The sequence below is a fragment of the Pleurodeles waltl genome, chromosome 12 (assembly GCF_031143425.1).
Source record: "Pleurodeles waltl isolate 20211129_DDA chromosome 12, aPleWal1.hap1.20221129, whole genome shotgun sequence".
NCBI classification, from domain to species: Eukaryota; Metazoa; Chordata; class Amphibia; order Caudata; family Salamandridae; genus Pleurodeles; species Pleurodeles waltl.
In genome coordinates this window covers 520,762,439-520,779,102 of record NC_090451.1, presented here as the reverse complement: position 1 = coordinate 520,779,102, position 16,664 = coordinate 520,762,439, and the positions used below count along the sequence as shown (strand labels likewise).

Genomic DNA, 16,664 nt, shown 5'->3' with positions numbered 1-16,664 from the left:
TGCCTGCCGAAGCCAGAACAACGTGGAAGAAATTCACGATGTTCGCTTTCAAGCTTGTTTTCTTTTGACATTCCGTAGATAAACTTATTTGCAGCTGCATGTGTGAGAAACAGGCTGTGAGAGAGTCAGTCTCAACCTTGAGAACGAGACCACAGTAAAAGATGGAATGAAAACAATGGCCAGGGAATGGCAAGGCAGCCAAGAGACATATACTGATAACATAGCTAGAAAATATTGGAAGGGGGTAGAATCCAAGCTTCAGGTTATTTAAACACTGAAAGGTGGGTGAGGGAATTTTGAAGCTCGCAGATGGAGTTATGAAACTGTCATCTTCAGACCCAGAGCTGCCTCCCTGTTTTGCTGTTCCAAGACCGTGACGCTCGAGGGGGAGAGAGGTCAAAGCGGGCGGTAGAGGGCTTCCCAGCATTCGTGGACTAAGTTAAGTTCCACCCAGGGATGAAAGGCTTTTTGTTTCTCTGCTCTATTATTATGATTGATTATTATGCTTGCACTGTGTTTATAATCTGAGAAATTCAACTTGTTTATAGTTTTTTCTGCCTTACTGAACATCGTAGTGTAAGTCTGCCACAGTAATTGAAATATGCATTTTAGTGTGCAGTAAATCAAAGCTTATCTGAAGTATTCAACTCGTTAATATTCTGGTCCCTGAACATCGTAGTGTATCACATGTTGGTATACAGTTATTCCAAGTTTATATCTGTCAATGAACTCTTTACTCAGATGTATACATAGATGCTCTTTGTAGTGTACTTATATATATATATATATATACATATATATATATATACATATATATAGATGTTTTTTTTATTTGCTATTCTTACTCTGTCAATGAACTCTTTGCTCATACGTATACATAGATACTCTCTGTAGTGTAAATATATATGAATAGATGCTTTGTATTGCTATTCTTATTTCACTATTGTTAATGTGCTAAATGCCTGCATTTACCTGAAATTATAGTGAAGCTAAATTGTATTCATAATTGGCGTGTGGTCCTTCATTGAGCATCCTTATTGACTTAAACCGAACAGGTGTCAACCAGCCACCTGAATAAGACACCTTGCTAGCTGTATCTAGATGCATGGCCCCAGAGGGTGGCACAATTAGTGCTGCTGCCCTCGGGGCCTACCCATAGTACCCTATGCCCTGGGCACATAGGTACCCACTTACTAGGGACTCATAGTAGTAGTTAAGGGTGTATACAATTGTGCCAACACACTACAACAGATTTAGGGAAAGCTCTGGTCCAGCGAACCTGGGTAGCAGGGGCCCTGGGCACTACAATTTCCAGGACACATCAACATCACGAAAAAAGTGGGGGATAACCATGTCAAAAAGAGGCCCTCTTTCACAGAGCGCTAGCATTCTGAGTTTCTCTTTACATTTATGCTTTCCTGAGATCTAGAAAGGGTCTGAACTCGTGCTTGAGGCTCTTCTTTTTCACCACAAAGCAGAGGGAATACATTGACACTCCTTTTGAGGAGAGTTAACCTTTTCCACAGCATGCTTCTGAAGAAGACTTTTGACCTCCTGCCGATGTCTTTCCAGTTGACATTGTTTCAACTTTATGGAGGTACTGCCCGTAGAGGAACACTGAACCTAAGAGATCAGACATTTTGCACAATATGTAGTGACCATTTGCCTTTTGAGATTGTCTTCCACTCTTCCAAGTGGTCTGAAATGCTTCAACCCGCAAAAGTGGGCAGAAAACGAGGGGGAAGAGAATAGTCACTGTTTGCCTCCTGTAGGAGGTTTCCTGTGCCAGAAGCTGATGACTGCCTTTACCGGTTGACTGACAGCTTTGTTGTTGCTACAGCTGCCTATATTGTTGATACTGTATCTGAATCCACGGAGGTGCTAGAATCCTCTGTGGGAAGTAGCAACCCTCATATGGCTTTTAACCATGCCTCTTGTATTCTTTTTTTTTTTTTTTCAAAGTGTACAGCGTTTAATGATTGCATCTTTGTCATCATGCGACTCATTTCTTTATCTGAATGCCAACCAAAGTATCTAAAAAAACAGAGATTTGGTATTCTATAATAAAATCAAAACAGCAGAAATGAAAGGGGACCATGTATGGACCAGCTGCAGTGCCATAGAGGTTGGAAAGCTCCTTCCAAGCTTTACCCAAAATTTAGTGAGCCAAGACAGACAAGATTATGACAAAACTATCACAATTCACGAATGAAGTTGTAGTAGTCTTTTCAATAAATGTTTTAATTGCATTACTCCTGAAAAGCTCCAATTTACCTTGCGCAAACTCAAGCAAACATGTTTTCCGAACTAATTGGTATAATGTTGCTTTCCGAAGGCCAATTTAAATCATGTGAATTATTATAACCTGGATTATTTAGGGATTGTTTTACTTTTGAGCTGTTTTCAGAGAAATAAATTGAGATGGCCAAAGTAGTCTTTAAATAGGCCTCTAAATCGTTTCAATCAAGATTTGACTTTTCTAATGAGAAGCAAAGAAAAAGATTTAACTCTTTAAAAGTGGTCCAGGGCGAGATCCTGTGAATAGGTGGGGAAATTTATAGTTTATGATTCTCAATGGAGGTTCACTGAAAAATACAAATATGTTACTGGATGCAGCATATGGGTGGAGATATGCTTATGTTGATCAATATCAAAGTATATTCCAGCTAAACACCTGCTCATCACATACATTAGCACAGTCCTAAAGATCTGGCGAAACTGCACTTTACATACAAGAATCATTTTCGCTGATTTTTACCGTTGTTTTGTAAGCTTTCATACAGGTTTCTGATCTTTGGCCCTAATCTGTCCCCAACCCCTCTTCCCCTTTACCCGACTCCTCCAGTGAGCATTACCTTGTCCTTGTTCTGAATGGGGAGATACAACTTAAACTCTGAAGGGAGTTCGTCCTCCGAGTACAGTCTGTCTGAGAAGTACACCCTTCGAATTCGACAATTGGCATGGATCTGAAAAGGAAAGTTGAGAATGTTATTAGTATCCACTGCCAACAAGTTAAGATCCAATGCACTTTCGTACACACTGTTAGTAGCTCCAGACATTTCCTTTGTATGTAAATATTAATCAATATATAATAGTTTTTAGTGCTAAATGTCACAAAATACATCATGCCCCTAAGTAGACCGTTGTGACCTAGATAACAAGCTTCCTTAGCCGGATCCAGCTACCATTATAAGCATGCTCCAGGAGCCTCCCACGGCTAGCAGCTCCCTCTCTCTCCGGTGTGATGATGTGGGCTCAGCCCTACACCGCTCAGCAGTGAAGGCATTGGTGGTTCCATTATTCACCTCTAACAGAATGTGGGGCCAGATGTATCAAGCGTTTTTGCATTAGCAAACGGTGCGAATGTCCGTTTGCGAAAGCAAAAATGCGTTTTACGATGTATGAAAGGCATTTGCAGTGGGAAAATAAGAAATCGCAAAAATAGCGATTTTTGCGAATGAGACACAAATTAGCGTGTCGCAAACAGTGTATCGCAAATAGCGATATGACTTACCGAATCGCTTTTTGCGAAAAACGCTAATTGCGATACAGAATAGCGAATCGCAGATAGCGATCTCCTAAATCGTGCTGCTATTTGCGACATGCAGATTGCGACATGCAAAAACGGATTCGCAATGCGATGTAGCAAAAAATCGCACATTGCGATTATTCACAGCATGGCCGTTTGCACATGCAATTTACCACGAACTGAAACCAGGTGGTAACCAGGTGCAACCTATATAAAGAGGCCCAGAATGCCTCAGCCCCTCTTCCACAATGGCTGCACTCTACGTCATGGCGAGGAGAATGAGGATCTTGGCAGGTTTGAGGAGAGAGAGGAGGAGACAGGAGCGCATTTTCAGAGTGCGCATAATCCTTTTTGAGCAGACTGAGGAGGAAATTTATGATAAGTACAGGTTAAGCTCAGCCATGATACTTGACCTGATGGCTGAGCTACGACCCATGCTGTAGCGCACAACACACAGGACCAATAGCATACCCACACATGTGCAGGTATTATGCTCCCTGCACCTACTAGCCTCAGGGAGCTATCAAGGGGTCATAGCAGCAGCTGGAGGGGTATCACAGAGTGCCCTCTCTAGATTTTTCAACGCATTTCTCAATGCCATGCTGAGCAGAATACAACTGTACATAAGATTCCCCAACACCCCACAGGCATTACAACAAACTAAAGTTAATTTTTACCTGATAGCACAGTTCCCACATATCCTAGGTGTCATTGATGGGACACATGTAGCAATTTGTCCACCATTGACCAGCGAGTATGGGTATCGCAACCGTAAAAACCATCATTCTATGAACATACAGGTGATACCCATGGAGCACACATGACTCCTACATCTTTCGCCACAGCGGGATACACACAAGACTGCTAGCTGGGGAGTTTGGGGAAGAATATCTACTAGGTAATTTGATAGTTCCGAATAATGCATTGATGTAAGCATGACATCAGACAGCAAATGTACTCATTTTACTCTCTGTGCATTCAAGACACAGTGCCTACGCAGTGCGCACCTATATGCTAACGCCCTACCTCAGCCCTGCCACTCCAGCAGAGAGGAAGTACAATGCTGCACATAGGGCTACCCGCACTTTTGGGCTGCTGAAGAGCCGTTTCAGGTGCATCCATAGGAGTGGAGGTGCAATACAGTACAGCCCTGAGACAACATGCAAAATTGTGGTCACATGTGCTATTCTGCACAACATAGCAACCACCAGGGGCATACCAGTGGAACTCACGGAGCCAGACTCAGATGAGGTTGATGATCCCTTACCACCCCTTCTACCAGCAGACAGGCAGGCAAAGACGTGCTGACATCACGCGCAACCATTTTTGATGTAAGTGATGACAAATCCACTTCAATAATATGTATTTCAGTAGTTAGCATCTTTATTACCTTGACTTCAGGTAAACAATGTGTCATTAGGACATAGCTATTCACAATGGAAAGACATGAACTATTAACAGTGTCACACTATTAGCATCATAGCATGACTTTATTTGTACATGTTGAGGTGGTCCCCTGTAGCCCTCAACATCACTTCTTACGTCCACGCACTCCATTTGAGTGCTCAGTGGCACCTCTAGTAGCAGGTTCACCTGCAGTACTGTGTCTGGCACTGCAACGCCTCGGATCAATCACAGGGACTGTCAGACTGCTGAGGCTAGAGGACTCCTCACTGTCATCAACACCCAGTTCGCTGGTTGTGGCACTGCGTGCTGTTTGCATGGCATCCACAACATTGGTAATTTGCACCAGTCCCTGTGGAATGTCCTGACTGCAATGTGCCATCTCCACCTGTGTGGCAACGGCACGCCGTGATATCTGGGCTGTTGAACTTGAAAGCCGATTGACTGATCTACAGAAGCTATCAAACTTTCCCAAATATTGGTGACAGCGCCTGCGCTGGCTGACACGCTCCTGCCATATCTCAGTGCATAGTTCCCCAATGGCCTGTGTCAACTCCTTGGTGTTTTCAGCAACTCTTTGCTGTCCCTCAATCAGGGTCTCCAAGAGTTTGTTTTGTAACCCCATATTGCTATTGTGAGACACAAACTGTTTGTGCAGTGACTTCAAATGTTTGCATTGCAGGCGCTGCACCTTCAGCATGGAAGCTTCCAGGCCGGCAAAGATTGATGGGCCCACTCCTTCTTCTGTGCCCTGTCTGCCTGCATCGCGGCACCTCCTGAGTGGAGTTGACTGATGCTGGCGCTTGTGAAGGGACTGCTGTCTTCCTATGGGACTCGCCTCTGGTGGTGGTGTGGGTTCGTGTTCTGGCATCTCATCTGAGTCCAGTTTGTACTATGGCAGTGGTAACACCCTTGCCCTGCGTCTAGTCAGCACAATACTGTAGGACTCACTGGTATTTGAGTCTGACTGTGGCTGTGTTTCTGCTTCCTCCACTTTTTCAGATCCTGCAGCAGCAGGGACCGAGTCATCTGCAAGGACAATGTCGAGCATGTCAGTTCTAGCATTGGTCACAGATTTCCACAGTGTTGCTTTAAATGTACAATTAAATTGTGTCACTCTGAGTCGTTTGTGGTGTTTCTCTATGTAGCTGACCACTATCTTGCTATTTATATTGTGTATTCACCTTAGGGTTCTGTACTACCACTCCCATAAGGCACTGTTATATAAGATGTGACATGGACTACTTTTCATTGTGCATCAAGCTATGTTCTATTTCCTAAGGGGCATGTGTACATGCACATGTGGGGATACACATAATCACTGGCCTTACCTTTGCTGGTGCTGGGTGTCCCTGAGGTGTCAATATCAATTACACCACTGACAGCTTCTGGCAGCAAGGTGGACTCCACCAGATCTTCCATAGGGGTGGACTGTGTGTGGGTGGATGGTCCGCCTCCGGTGCTCCTTGCCTCCCTAAGCCTGCTGGCCACCCTCTCCTTGGCACGGGACCACAAGTCGTACCATCGCTTGCGTATCTCCTCCACAGAGCGCTGCACAACACCCACTGCGCATATTTTTGTCTGGATGTCAGGCCAGAGTTTCCGCTTCTCACTCTCAGGTACTTGGAGTGAGGTCTTGCCAAAGAGTCTATCATGGTTCCCAATAACCTCCTCAATGAGCACCTCCAATTCTTTCCCACTGAATTTTTGCTTCCTCTTCCTGTCTCCCTTCTCCTTCCCATTGCCAGCATTGACCATGTTGCAGTTTGATCCTGGCTTCCTAACAATGCTGACTCCCTGGTGCTGGAATGTGTCACTCTCCCTGCTCCTCTCTATGGGTGTGGCATCTGGTAAGTGCATGGGTTGACTCACTTCCTGCTTGTGATGTCATTAGGCTGTTCCGGTTTGCCGTTTTCGCTATTTGCGATTTTCAGTTACCGAATCGCAATTTTTTTGGCGATTCGGTATTTGCATCTCGCAAATAGCGTTTACAAATTTTAAGAAATCGCTATTAGCGATTTTCAAATTTGATACATTGCGTTTTGCATTTCTAAAATTGCGATTTCTTAAAATTCGCAATTTCGAAATCGCTACCTGAAATCTTGATACATCTGGCCCGTGATTCCCAGGCAGGAGGCACAGCCACCTCTTCTCTCATGGTCCCGCTGATTAAATATAAGGAATGGTTTCTTACCTGTAACTCCAGTTCTCTCGTAGGGGTATTTCCATGATAGTCATAAGCACTGAATAGTTCCGCGCGCCTGCGGGGACCCCGGAGCACTGTTGTGTAGTATATTCTTAAGTGCAATCATCAGCTCCTTGACAAAAAAGGTCTGTGAAAAACACTTAAGAATAACAATGTGCAGCCTATGTGAACAGCTACACAGGCCAAATTGTTAGAAGAAAAAACAGTTGTAGTGTAAATTTAACGTTTAAACCTCTATTTATTCTATAAATACATAAATAAATACATTCTCATATTTTATTTACACCTCTCATGAGAATAAAACAATGTAGGGCAGTGTAGCCCATAGGCTGCCATTATACAGAATGAAAATAGAGCTGTGCCTTTAAGAAAGTAAAGTCTTCCTGTTTCCCATCATGCACAGCAAAAGGCAGTTGCCTCAGTTCTTTTTTGGAGGCTATTAACCTGACATGAAGAAAAAACAAAACATTTGTTGGAGTACCAACCTCCATAATATTCATGTTCTATGTGAACTCCACCGGGGAGGAGGGAGGGTTGCTTATGACTATCATGGAAATACCCCTACGAGAGAACTGGAGTTACAGGTAAGAAACCATTCCTTCTCTCGTAGGGGATTTCCATGTATAGTCATAAGCACTGAATAGAGTAGCAAGCCCATCCCCATAACCGCGGTGGAGTAGATATAAGAATACTGAGAAAAACATGAATCATGCAAACAAATTCTTGAGGAAAGCCTTCCCAACCTGAGCATCTGCCCTAGCGTCTGTATCAAGGCAGTAATGCTTAGTAAAGGTATGGACCGACCTCCAAGTGGCAGCCTTGCATATTTCTGTCAAAGGGACATTTCTCATCAAGGCTACAGTAGCTGCTTTCCCTCTGGTAGAGTGGGCTTTTGGCCTACCACCAAGGGATTTGTTTGCTAACTGATAACATAACATTATACATGAAACAATCCATCTGGATAACGATTGTTTAGATGTGCCCAAACCTGTTCTGATTGGGCCATAGTTAATAAAAAGCTGTTGTGATTTTCGAAAGCTTTTTGTCCTGTCCAGGTAAAATTTCAAGACTCTCTTTACATCCAGAGAGTGCAGAGTTCTCTCAGCAGGGGTAGCTGGATTCTGAAAGAAAGTCGGTAATGAAATTGTTTGGTTCACATGGAAGTCGGAGACTACCTTAGGTAAAAATTTTGGATGAGTTCTCATTACCACTTTCGCAGAATGAAAAACCGTGTAGGGTTCCTGAGCGCAAAGGGCCTGGATTTCGCTGACCCTACGCGCTGAAGTGATTGCCACCAGAAAAGCAGCTTTCCATGTGAGATGCTGCAGCGATGCCTTATGTATCGGCTCGAATGGCGGCAGCATCAGACGTGATAAGACAACGTTCAGTTCCCATGGAGGAGAAGGCTTTCTAATGGGAGGAAAAACCTTCTTTAAACCTTCTAGGAAATCCTTAATAATCGGAATCCGAAAAAAGGAAGTTTGTGAAGGACTCTTTCTGTATGCCGTTATCGCCGCCAAGTGAACTTTTATTGACGACAGTTGTAAGCCCGATTTTGCCAAACTTAACAAGTATGGCAGGATAGATTGTTCCCCACAGGAAACCGGGTCAATGTTGTTGTGTAAACACCAAATGCAGAATCTCTTCCACTTGCTTGCATAGGCTGATCGTGTGGAAGGGCGCTTTGCTTCCTTCAGAATTTCCATACAGTCCTGAGGTAGGTTCAAGTGTCCATATTGCACTAGCTCAGGAGCCATGCTGCCAAACTCAACGATGAGGAGTTGGGATGAGATATCTGCCCTCTGAACTTCGTGAGAAGGTCCGGACGATATGGTAGCCTGATGTGTGGTTTGAGTGACCGGTGAAGAAGGTCTGGGAACCACCACTGGCGTGGCCACTCCGGAGCAATTAGGATCATTTTGGTCTGAACATTGGACAGCTTCTGGAGGACCGCCGGAATCAGGGGAAGCGGTGGAAAGGCGTAAAGAAATGCTCCTGACCAGCTTATCCACAGGGCATTCCCCAGTGTCCCTGGATGGTAATATCTGGAGGCGAAGTTTTGGCATTTTTTGTTTTCTGGGGTTGCGAATAGGTCTGTAGAGGGGGTACCCCAGAGTGCGAAAATGGAATGAACGACGTCGTCGTGTAGTACCCATTCGTGGTTCTCGTCCATTACCCGACTGAGGGCATCCGCTTGAACATTCTGGATGCCGGGCAGGTGAGTTGCCACTAGTGACAGGTTCCTGGCTAGAAGCCAATGCCAGATTGTCTGAGCCTCTCTGGATAAAATTCTGGACCTGGTGCCTCCTTGTTTGTTCACGTAGTACATAGTGGCCACGTTGTCTGTCTGGAGAAGGAGAGTTTCCGTTCTCAGAGAGGGAAGGAAGGCTTTGAGCGCAAGGTGGACTGCGCGAAGTTCCAGCAGGTTGATGTGATAGAGACTCTCTCTCTGTGACCACTCGCCTTGGACTCGAAGATGTTCCATGTGCGCCCCCCATCCGATCAGTGACGCATCTGTTACGATGGTTTGAGATGGGGGCCGTTGTTGGAACGGAATCCCCACCAAGAGATTGCTGGGTAAACACCACCACTTGAGGGATTGTAGGGTGTGAGGAGAAAGAAGGACTTTGTTCTCCCAATCGTCCCTCAGTTGACACCACTGATCTTCCAGGTTTTCCTGCAATGGTCTCATATGGAGGCGAGCATTGGGAACCAGATGGATACAAGACGCCATCGAGCCCAGTAGAGAAGCTATTATTCTTGCAGTGGCTTGAGGTCTTTCCTGCAGTTGTTTGCACTTCTGGAGAATCGATAACCGTCGTTCCTCCGAAGGAAACACCTTTCCTAGCCTGGTATCTACAATGGCCCCTAAGTAATGCAACCTCTGAACAGGTGTTGCTGTAGATTTCAGGAGATTGACTTGAAGACCAAGTTTTTGCAGCAGTTGTAGAGTCCATTCGAAATGTTGCTGTGTCTCGAGACAACTGGAGGCCTTTATGAGCCAATCGTCTAGATAGGGGTAGACGAATATTCGCTGTTTCCTCAAGTGGGCGGCTACTACCGCCATGCATTTGGAAAAAGTTCTTGGCGCTGATTTTAGGCCGAAAGGTAGAACCGCAAATTGGTAATGGCGTTTCCCGACGGTGAACCTTAGGAATTTTCGATGTTTCTTGGTTACTGGGATATGAAAGTAAGCGTCGCAAAGATCGATCGCACATAGCCAGTCGCCCTGACGTAGATGTGGATAAATTTGGTGTAAGGCTAACATCCTGAATTTTTCTTTGCGAATCCATTTGTTTGCTGTCCTCAGATCTAAGATGGGACGAAACTCTTGTTTGTCTTTTTTCGGTACAAGGAAATATCTCGAATAAATCCCCTTCCCTTGTTGGCTGATGGGAACGGGTTCTATGGCTCTTTTTTGCAATAGGATATTGACCTCTAACTGTAGAGCTTCGAGATGGCGGTTGGCTGTTTTGGGTGGAACAGATGGTGGAGAACTGGTGAATCTGAGAGCGTAACCATGTCTCACAATATTCAATACCCAGGCGTCTGTTGTGATGCGTAGCCACTCGTCCAGATGATTTGAGATACTTCCCCCTACCGGAGTGGATAACGGAGGAGGGGGAAGCAAAGATTCAGGGCTTAGACGTGGGAGCCTGTCGAGTTGCCTGAGTTTGAGGTGTTGAACGACCCCTTGTCGACCTTCGCTGAGTAGAGAAACCCCTTTGATACTGCTGTTGTTGCTGCTGCTGGGGGCGCGAAGACATCCAGTGTGGCGACTGATACCGGTGGGTGAAAAGTCGTCGTTGATATGGCCGGAAAACCTTTCTTTGTTCTTTCGGTCTTTCCATGCATACCGCTTTCAAGGTATCTAGATCAGCTTTCATTCTAGCCATCTCGTCATCGGCATGAGAACCGAACAAGGTGGAGCCCGAGAAAGGAAGGTTTTGTATTCTCTGCTGCGCTTCAGGTTTGAGTGATGTAAGTCTCAACCATGCATGCCTTCTGAGCGCTATCCCGTGTGCATAATTGTGTGCGGATAGCACCGAAGAGTCAGCTGCAGCACTTATAATTTGGTTAGACACCATGGCTCCCTCACCCACGACCTCCAGGAAATCTTCCCTTTTATCCTTAGGAAGATGTTCCGCAAACTGCATCAAAGAGTCCCAGAGGGCACGATCGTACCGCCCTAATAACGCAGTAGCGCTGGCTGCCTTCATCGTGACGGCTGCAGTAGAGCATACTTTTCGTCCTGCAGCATCTATCTTTCTGCTCTCTTTATCTGGAGGTGAAGAAGAAGATGGTGAGGTTGAATGCAGTTTCTTTGCCGCTACTATGACCACCGAATCAGGAACTGGGTCCGACCTCAAGAATAGAGGATCTTGTTCTGGTGGACGATATTTTTTAATAAGTCTGGAAGGAGCAGACTTTGTTGCGGCCGGTGCAAGGAAAATATCCATTGCTGGTTCAAGGAGACCTGGAACCAGTGGAAGCAAAGGTCTGGAAGATGTCCTGTGATGCAAGGTCTCGAAGATCACTGACGTCGATGGGGCAGGTACCGCCAGCGGGATGTTCAGCTTGGTTGCCCCTTGTACTAAGACCTCCTGGAACGTATTCACATCATCTATGGGGGACACTCTCGGGGACGGTGAGTCCGATAGGGTTGGAGAGTAGTCCCGTGTAGACGAAGAAGAACGCCTGTGATGTGAATGCTGAGATCTCTGTGGGTCATGACGGTGCCGAGAGGAAGAAGAGCGTCTAGAGGAATGTCCCGAACGTCTTACAGACCGCGTTGGAGTCCTCAAAACAGACTCTGAAGGCAGAGCCGGAAGAGGCGCCGTAGGTGTTACCGGCGTCTGTGGCAATGGTGATTGTCGAGGAGAGAGTTGTGGAGACGCTGGAAGGAGGATGAGTGAAGCCGAGGATTCTGAGGTTGTATAAACCCTCCTAGGTCTTTTTGATTGTCTCGACGTCGACACACTCCTCGACGTCGAAGTACGGTGACGGCGAGTGCCCTTCGCCGTCGATTCTTCTCGCCGTTGAGAATCTCTCGACGACGACCCTCGACGTCGCCGTGATGACGGTGAACGTCTACGACGTCGAGCACCCCTCGACGTTGATCGATCTCGCCGTTTCGACGGCGAACCGGATTCAGATCTCCTCGACGTGGAACGTCCTCGCCGTGTCGACGGTGACCCAGATCTCGACGGCGAAAGTCCACGCCGTCTCGACGGCGAAATCGTCGTCGACGGCGAGCGATGTCTCTTTCTCGCCGGCGAACCACTCCTCGACGGCGAGCATGTTGGCGCCGTTCCTTGCCTCGACGTCGACGCCCTCGACGTCGTCGGAGACCTGTGCCGTTTTTGAGCCGGTCTGGTCGGAGTTATAGAGGAACCAGTGTGAGCCCTGGTAGAAGACTGACCTTCTCCTCGCTCTGTGGTAGAATGACCACTTTTCCTCCTGTCCTCTTTCGCCTGGAGTCGGATCTTCTCCCTGTTACGAAGGGTCCTTCTGGAGAAGGTTTTGCAGATGTCACACGACTCCGGTTTGTGGCTGGATGGAAGGCAAATTATGCAGACCCGATGTGGATCTGTTTTGGCCTTTTTTCTGCCACAAGAAGGACATTTGTCAAACAGTGAAGGCATTTCTGAAGTAGAAAAACCTCAAAATTCTGTCAGAATCTAACAGAAAAAAGCAGAAAATTATCACTCAATGTTAAAAACGTCGAGTGAAAATGAAATTCAAAAGATTTTAAATGAATTTCTGTCACAAAAGGATTTTGTGAGGTAGAGCTCAATGCTTCAGGGTCCTGTCAGAAAGGAGCCGGAAAAAAGAACTGAGGCAACTGCCTTTTGCTGTGCATGATGGGAAACAGGAAGACTTTACTTTCTTAAAGGCACAGCTCTATTTTCATTCTGTATAATGGCAGCCTATGGGCTACACTGCCCTACATTGTTTTATTCTCATGAGAGGTGTAAATAAAATATGAGAATGTATTTATTTATGTATTTATAGAATAAATAGAGGTTTAAACGTGAAATTTACACTACAACTGTTTTTTCTTCTAACAATTTGGCCTGTGTAGCTGTTCACATAGGCTGCACATTGTTATTCTTAAGTGTTTTTCACAGACCTTTTTTGTCAAGGAGCTGATGATTGCACTTAAGAATATACTACACAACAGTGCTCCGGGGTCCCCGCAGGCGCGCGGAACTATTCAGTGCTTATGACTATACATGGAAATCCCCTACGAGAGAAACAGATTTACCTTTGAAGTTACAGGATGGCAGCTCCATATCTTGCCTTGCTATGGGTACTGTAAGCCTGAACACTGAAGAGCTGGAAAAATATAAATAGTATTTTGATTGTTTTTCTCCAACTGTCTGGGAATTGACCTTGTGTTTTCCCTCAGTAAGGCAAGAGGCGTTACTACCGTAACTTCAAAGTAAGAGCAGTTTCTACTCAAAGGGTCAGGAAAGGAAAATAACAGAACCACCGCTGCTTTTGTGGCTTCAGATGAGGCTGGACCTCATAGCTTCTCAGTTTCTCTTTTTTTGGAGCAGGGCCGGAGCCCTTATAACCTTATTGCCATTACCTGGGAGTCAATCATTTTTCATTTCCGGAAAGGGATCCTCCAGCTATTTGCATTCAACCCCCTGCAATGGTTAAAAATACTAATTACTTAGTTATTTTATTCTACAATAACATCAATGACAATAAAGAAAATGTACTTACCTGTAATCCTAGTTTTCATTCAGCGTTGTCTCCACTGAAAGTACCACCCTGTGCAATATCCCAGAGCACACTTTAGAAAATATACATTTGTACTCTTCCTTTTGAAAGCCAATATGTAAAAAACAAAACATTTTTGACAGCCTGTAGCAGATTGCATTGGGAAATTTTCTCATGCTTTCTTTAAAAAAAACTTAAAACAGTCCCTAAATGAGTAAATGTGACAAAATAATATTTTCACAATCTTTTTTTAAAGAAAGCAGTGAGAGAAAAGCAGGGCAATGCAGTTAAATAGGATGCTGCCTAGAAAGGGTGGAAAACCCAAAATGTTCCTTTAAGGAAGTACACTCACCAGTATTCCATCATGCCATATCTGTGGCACTTGCTCCCTTTTTGTAATAAGACTTAGAATCCCACCACAAAGAACATACGTGTCTCTTCTTGAGTTGGTGAGAAGGGAGTATTGCTTATGATTTCATTTGAATTCTCTTAAAGGAGCACTGTGATTATAAATAACCAGGTTTCCTCTCTCCTTCAGGGGATCTCCACTGATAGTCATTAGCACTAAAAAGAGTTCAAAACTCATCCCTTAATAAGAGATTTGAGAGAAAAGACACTGAAAATTGTTTAAATTCTTTATGCACACGGATTTATAAGAAGGGCACAGATTTCTAAGACAGGCTTATCCAAACTGACCATTAGCAATAGATTCAGACAGTAGTATCTTGTGAATGCATGGACTGACCACAATGTAGCTGTCCTGCTAATGTCTACCACATGTATGTTTTTTAGCAATGGAGTAGGTAGCAGCTTTGCTTGTGGAGAAAGCCAAAGGTCTACTTGGCTTTCCAATAACAGAGCACAATACAGGATACAATCTGTCTGGAAATAGATTGTTTGGCGGTGGACACACCTGTATGAAAAGGCACATAATTCACAAACAACTATTTATATATGTCTTTTGTTTTCTCTAGATAAAACTGAAGAGACTTTACTGATGCAGTGGAAGGATTTTGACAAAAAAGGTTGGAAGCAATAAAGGGCCTCATTACGACTTTGGTCATCTTAAAAGCGGTCTGCCAAAGCCATGAGAGGATGCCAACGTCATAGCAGTGGCATCCACCTGAGGCTATTACAATGTTCCCGCCGGACTGACCGGTGGGAACACTGTAATACGTGTTCCCACTGGGCTGACTGGCGGGAACAGTGCTACGATATAGGCCTCTGCTACTTTAAGGGAGCCAAGGCCTATACCATATCAAACAAGCACCCTCTGAATCCGCACTGTCTGAAAAGCACTGCTAAGCATGGGCAGTGCAGGCCCTCCCCTCTCCCATGGCCCCCAACACACCCTTACTGCCAGCCTTTCCATGGCCTTTCCATGGCGGTCAGACAGCCATGGAAAGGCTAGCTGGAAGGGACGTCGTAATCAACCAGGCGACGCTGAATTTAGCACCGTCCTGGCTGAGTACAACTCCGACCTCCATCAAGCAGTCGGGAACCATGTTCCTGGCAGGGACAATAGTGGTCCCCTGGTGGTCCTACCGCCAGGGTCATAATCTAGCAGTCCGACCGCCAAAGTTGCAGTGGTCCAATGGTCACCACAAGTGTGGTGGTCCTTGGACCACCACACTCGTAATGAGGGCCAAAGACTGATTAACACCAAAGTCCAAAAATACTTACAAAGGAAAAAGATGTATCCTCGAGACTACTGTGTTACAATTGAAGTAAGCTTACAGTCTGGATTTCACTAACCCTACATGCAGATGTGACTGCAACTAGAAAAGAGCTTTTTTCCAATATACGGTGAAGGAATGCTTTTTGAAAAGGTTCAAAGGGAGGACCTGTGAGCTTCAAGAGGACCACATTAAGCTTTCAAGGAAGGGAAGGTTTCCTTATTGGTGAATGAACTTTCTTAAGTTCCCGTAGAAAGCCCTTATTTACAGGGACCGTAAGAAAAAAAGGTTTGTGAAGGGGACATTTTCTGTAACATCACAAAATAAAATGATGGACGGAGTGCTGAAACTTTTCAACCACCCACCCCCAGTCACAGATCTGGGTTTAATCCATCAATTCTTTTGCTCACCATGCCACCCCAGTTTGGACCCAGCCATATGCAAATCAGTCTTGACCCTGCTCCCCATGGGAACAGTCCAGCCCAAACTGCCAGGCCAGGTCCTCCCTGGACCGGAAACAAGCATCCTGGGACCGGTTTCAGGGTATTACCCTTCATCAGCCAGGCTAGCTTGAATCCAATGGCACAGTGAGCAAGGGACCCACGTCTGGGCATTCCCTTGCCACTTAGGGCGCACAAGGCAACATCACAAAATAAAATGATGGACGGAGTGCTGAAACATTTCAACCACTCACCCCCAGTCACAGATCTGGGTTTAATCCATCAATTCTTTTGCTCACAATGCCACCCCAGTTTGGATCCAGCCATATGTAAATCAGTCTTGACCCTGCTCCCCATGGGAACAGTCCAGCCCAAACTGCCAGTCCAGGTCCTCCCTGGACCGGAAACAAGCATCCTGGGACCGGTTTCAGGGTACTACCCTTCATCAGCCAGGGGAGCTTGAATTCAATGGCACAGTCAGCAAGGGACCCACGTCTGGGCATTCCCTTGCCACTTAGGGCGCACAAGGCAACATCACAAAATAAGATTATGGACGGAGTGCTGAAACTTTTCAACCACTCACCCCCAGTCACAGATCTGGGTTTAATCCATCAATTCTTTTGCTCACCATGCCACCCCAGTTTGGACCCAGCCATATGCAAATCAGTCTTGACCCT

General features: G+C 45.5%; 1 protein-coding gene across 1 annotated transcript in view; it reads right to left on the bottom strand.

The window, feature by feature from the left end:
• Positions 1 to 2,449: 2,449 nt before the first annotated feature.
• Positions 2,450 to 16,664, bottom strand: part of CFAP20 (cilia and flagella associated protein 20) — a 343,468-nt gene continuing 329,253 nt past the window's right edge. The window contains exons 5-6 of the mRNA XM_069215996.1: positions 2,856 to 2,966; positions 2,450 to 2,479 (exon numbers count right to left, since the gene is read on the bottom strand). Of these exons, the coding sequence (XP_069072097.1) occupies positions 2,450 to 2,479; positions 2,856 to 2,966 (141 nt within the window). The remainder of the gene's footprint in view (positions 2,480 to 2,855; positions 2,967 to 16,664) is intronic.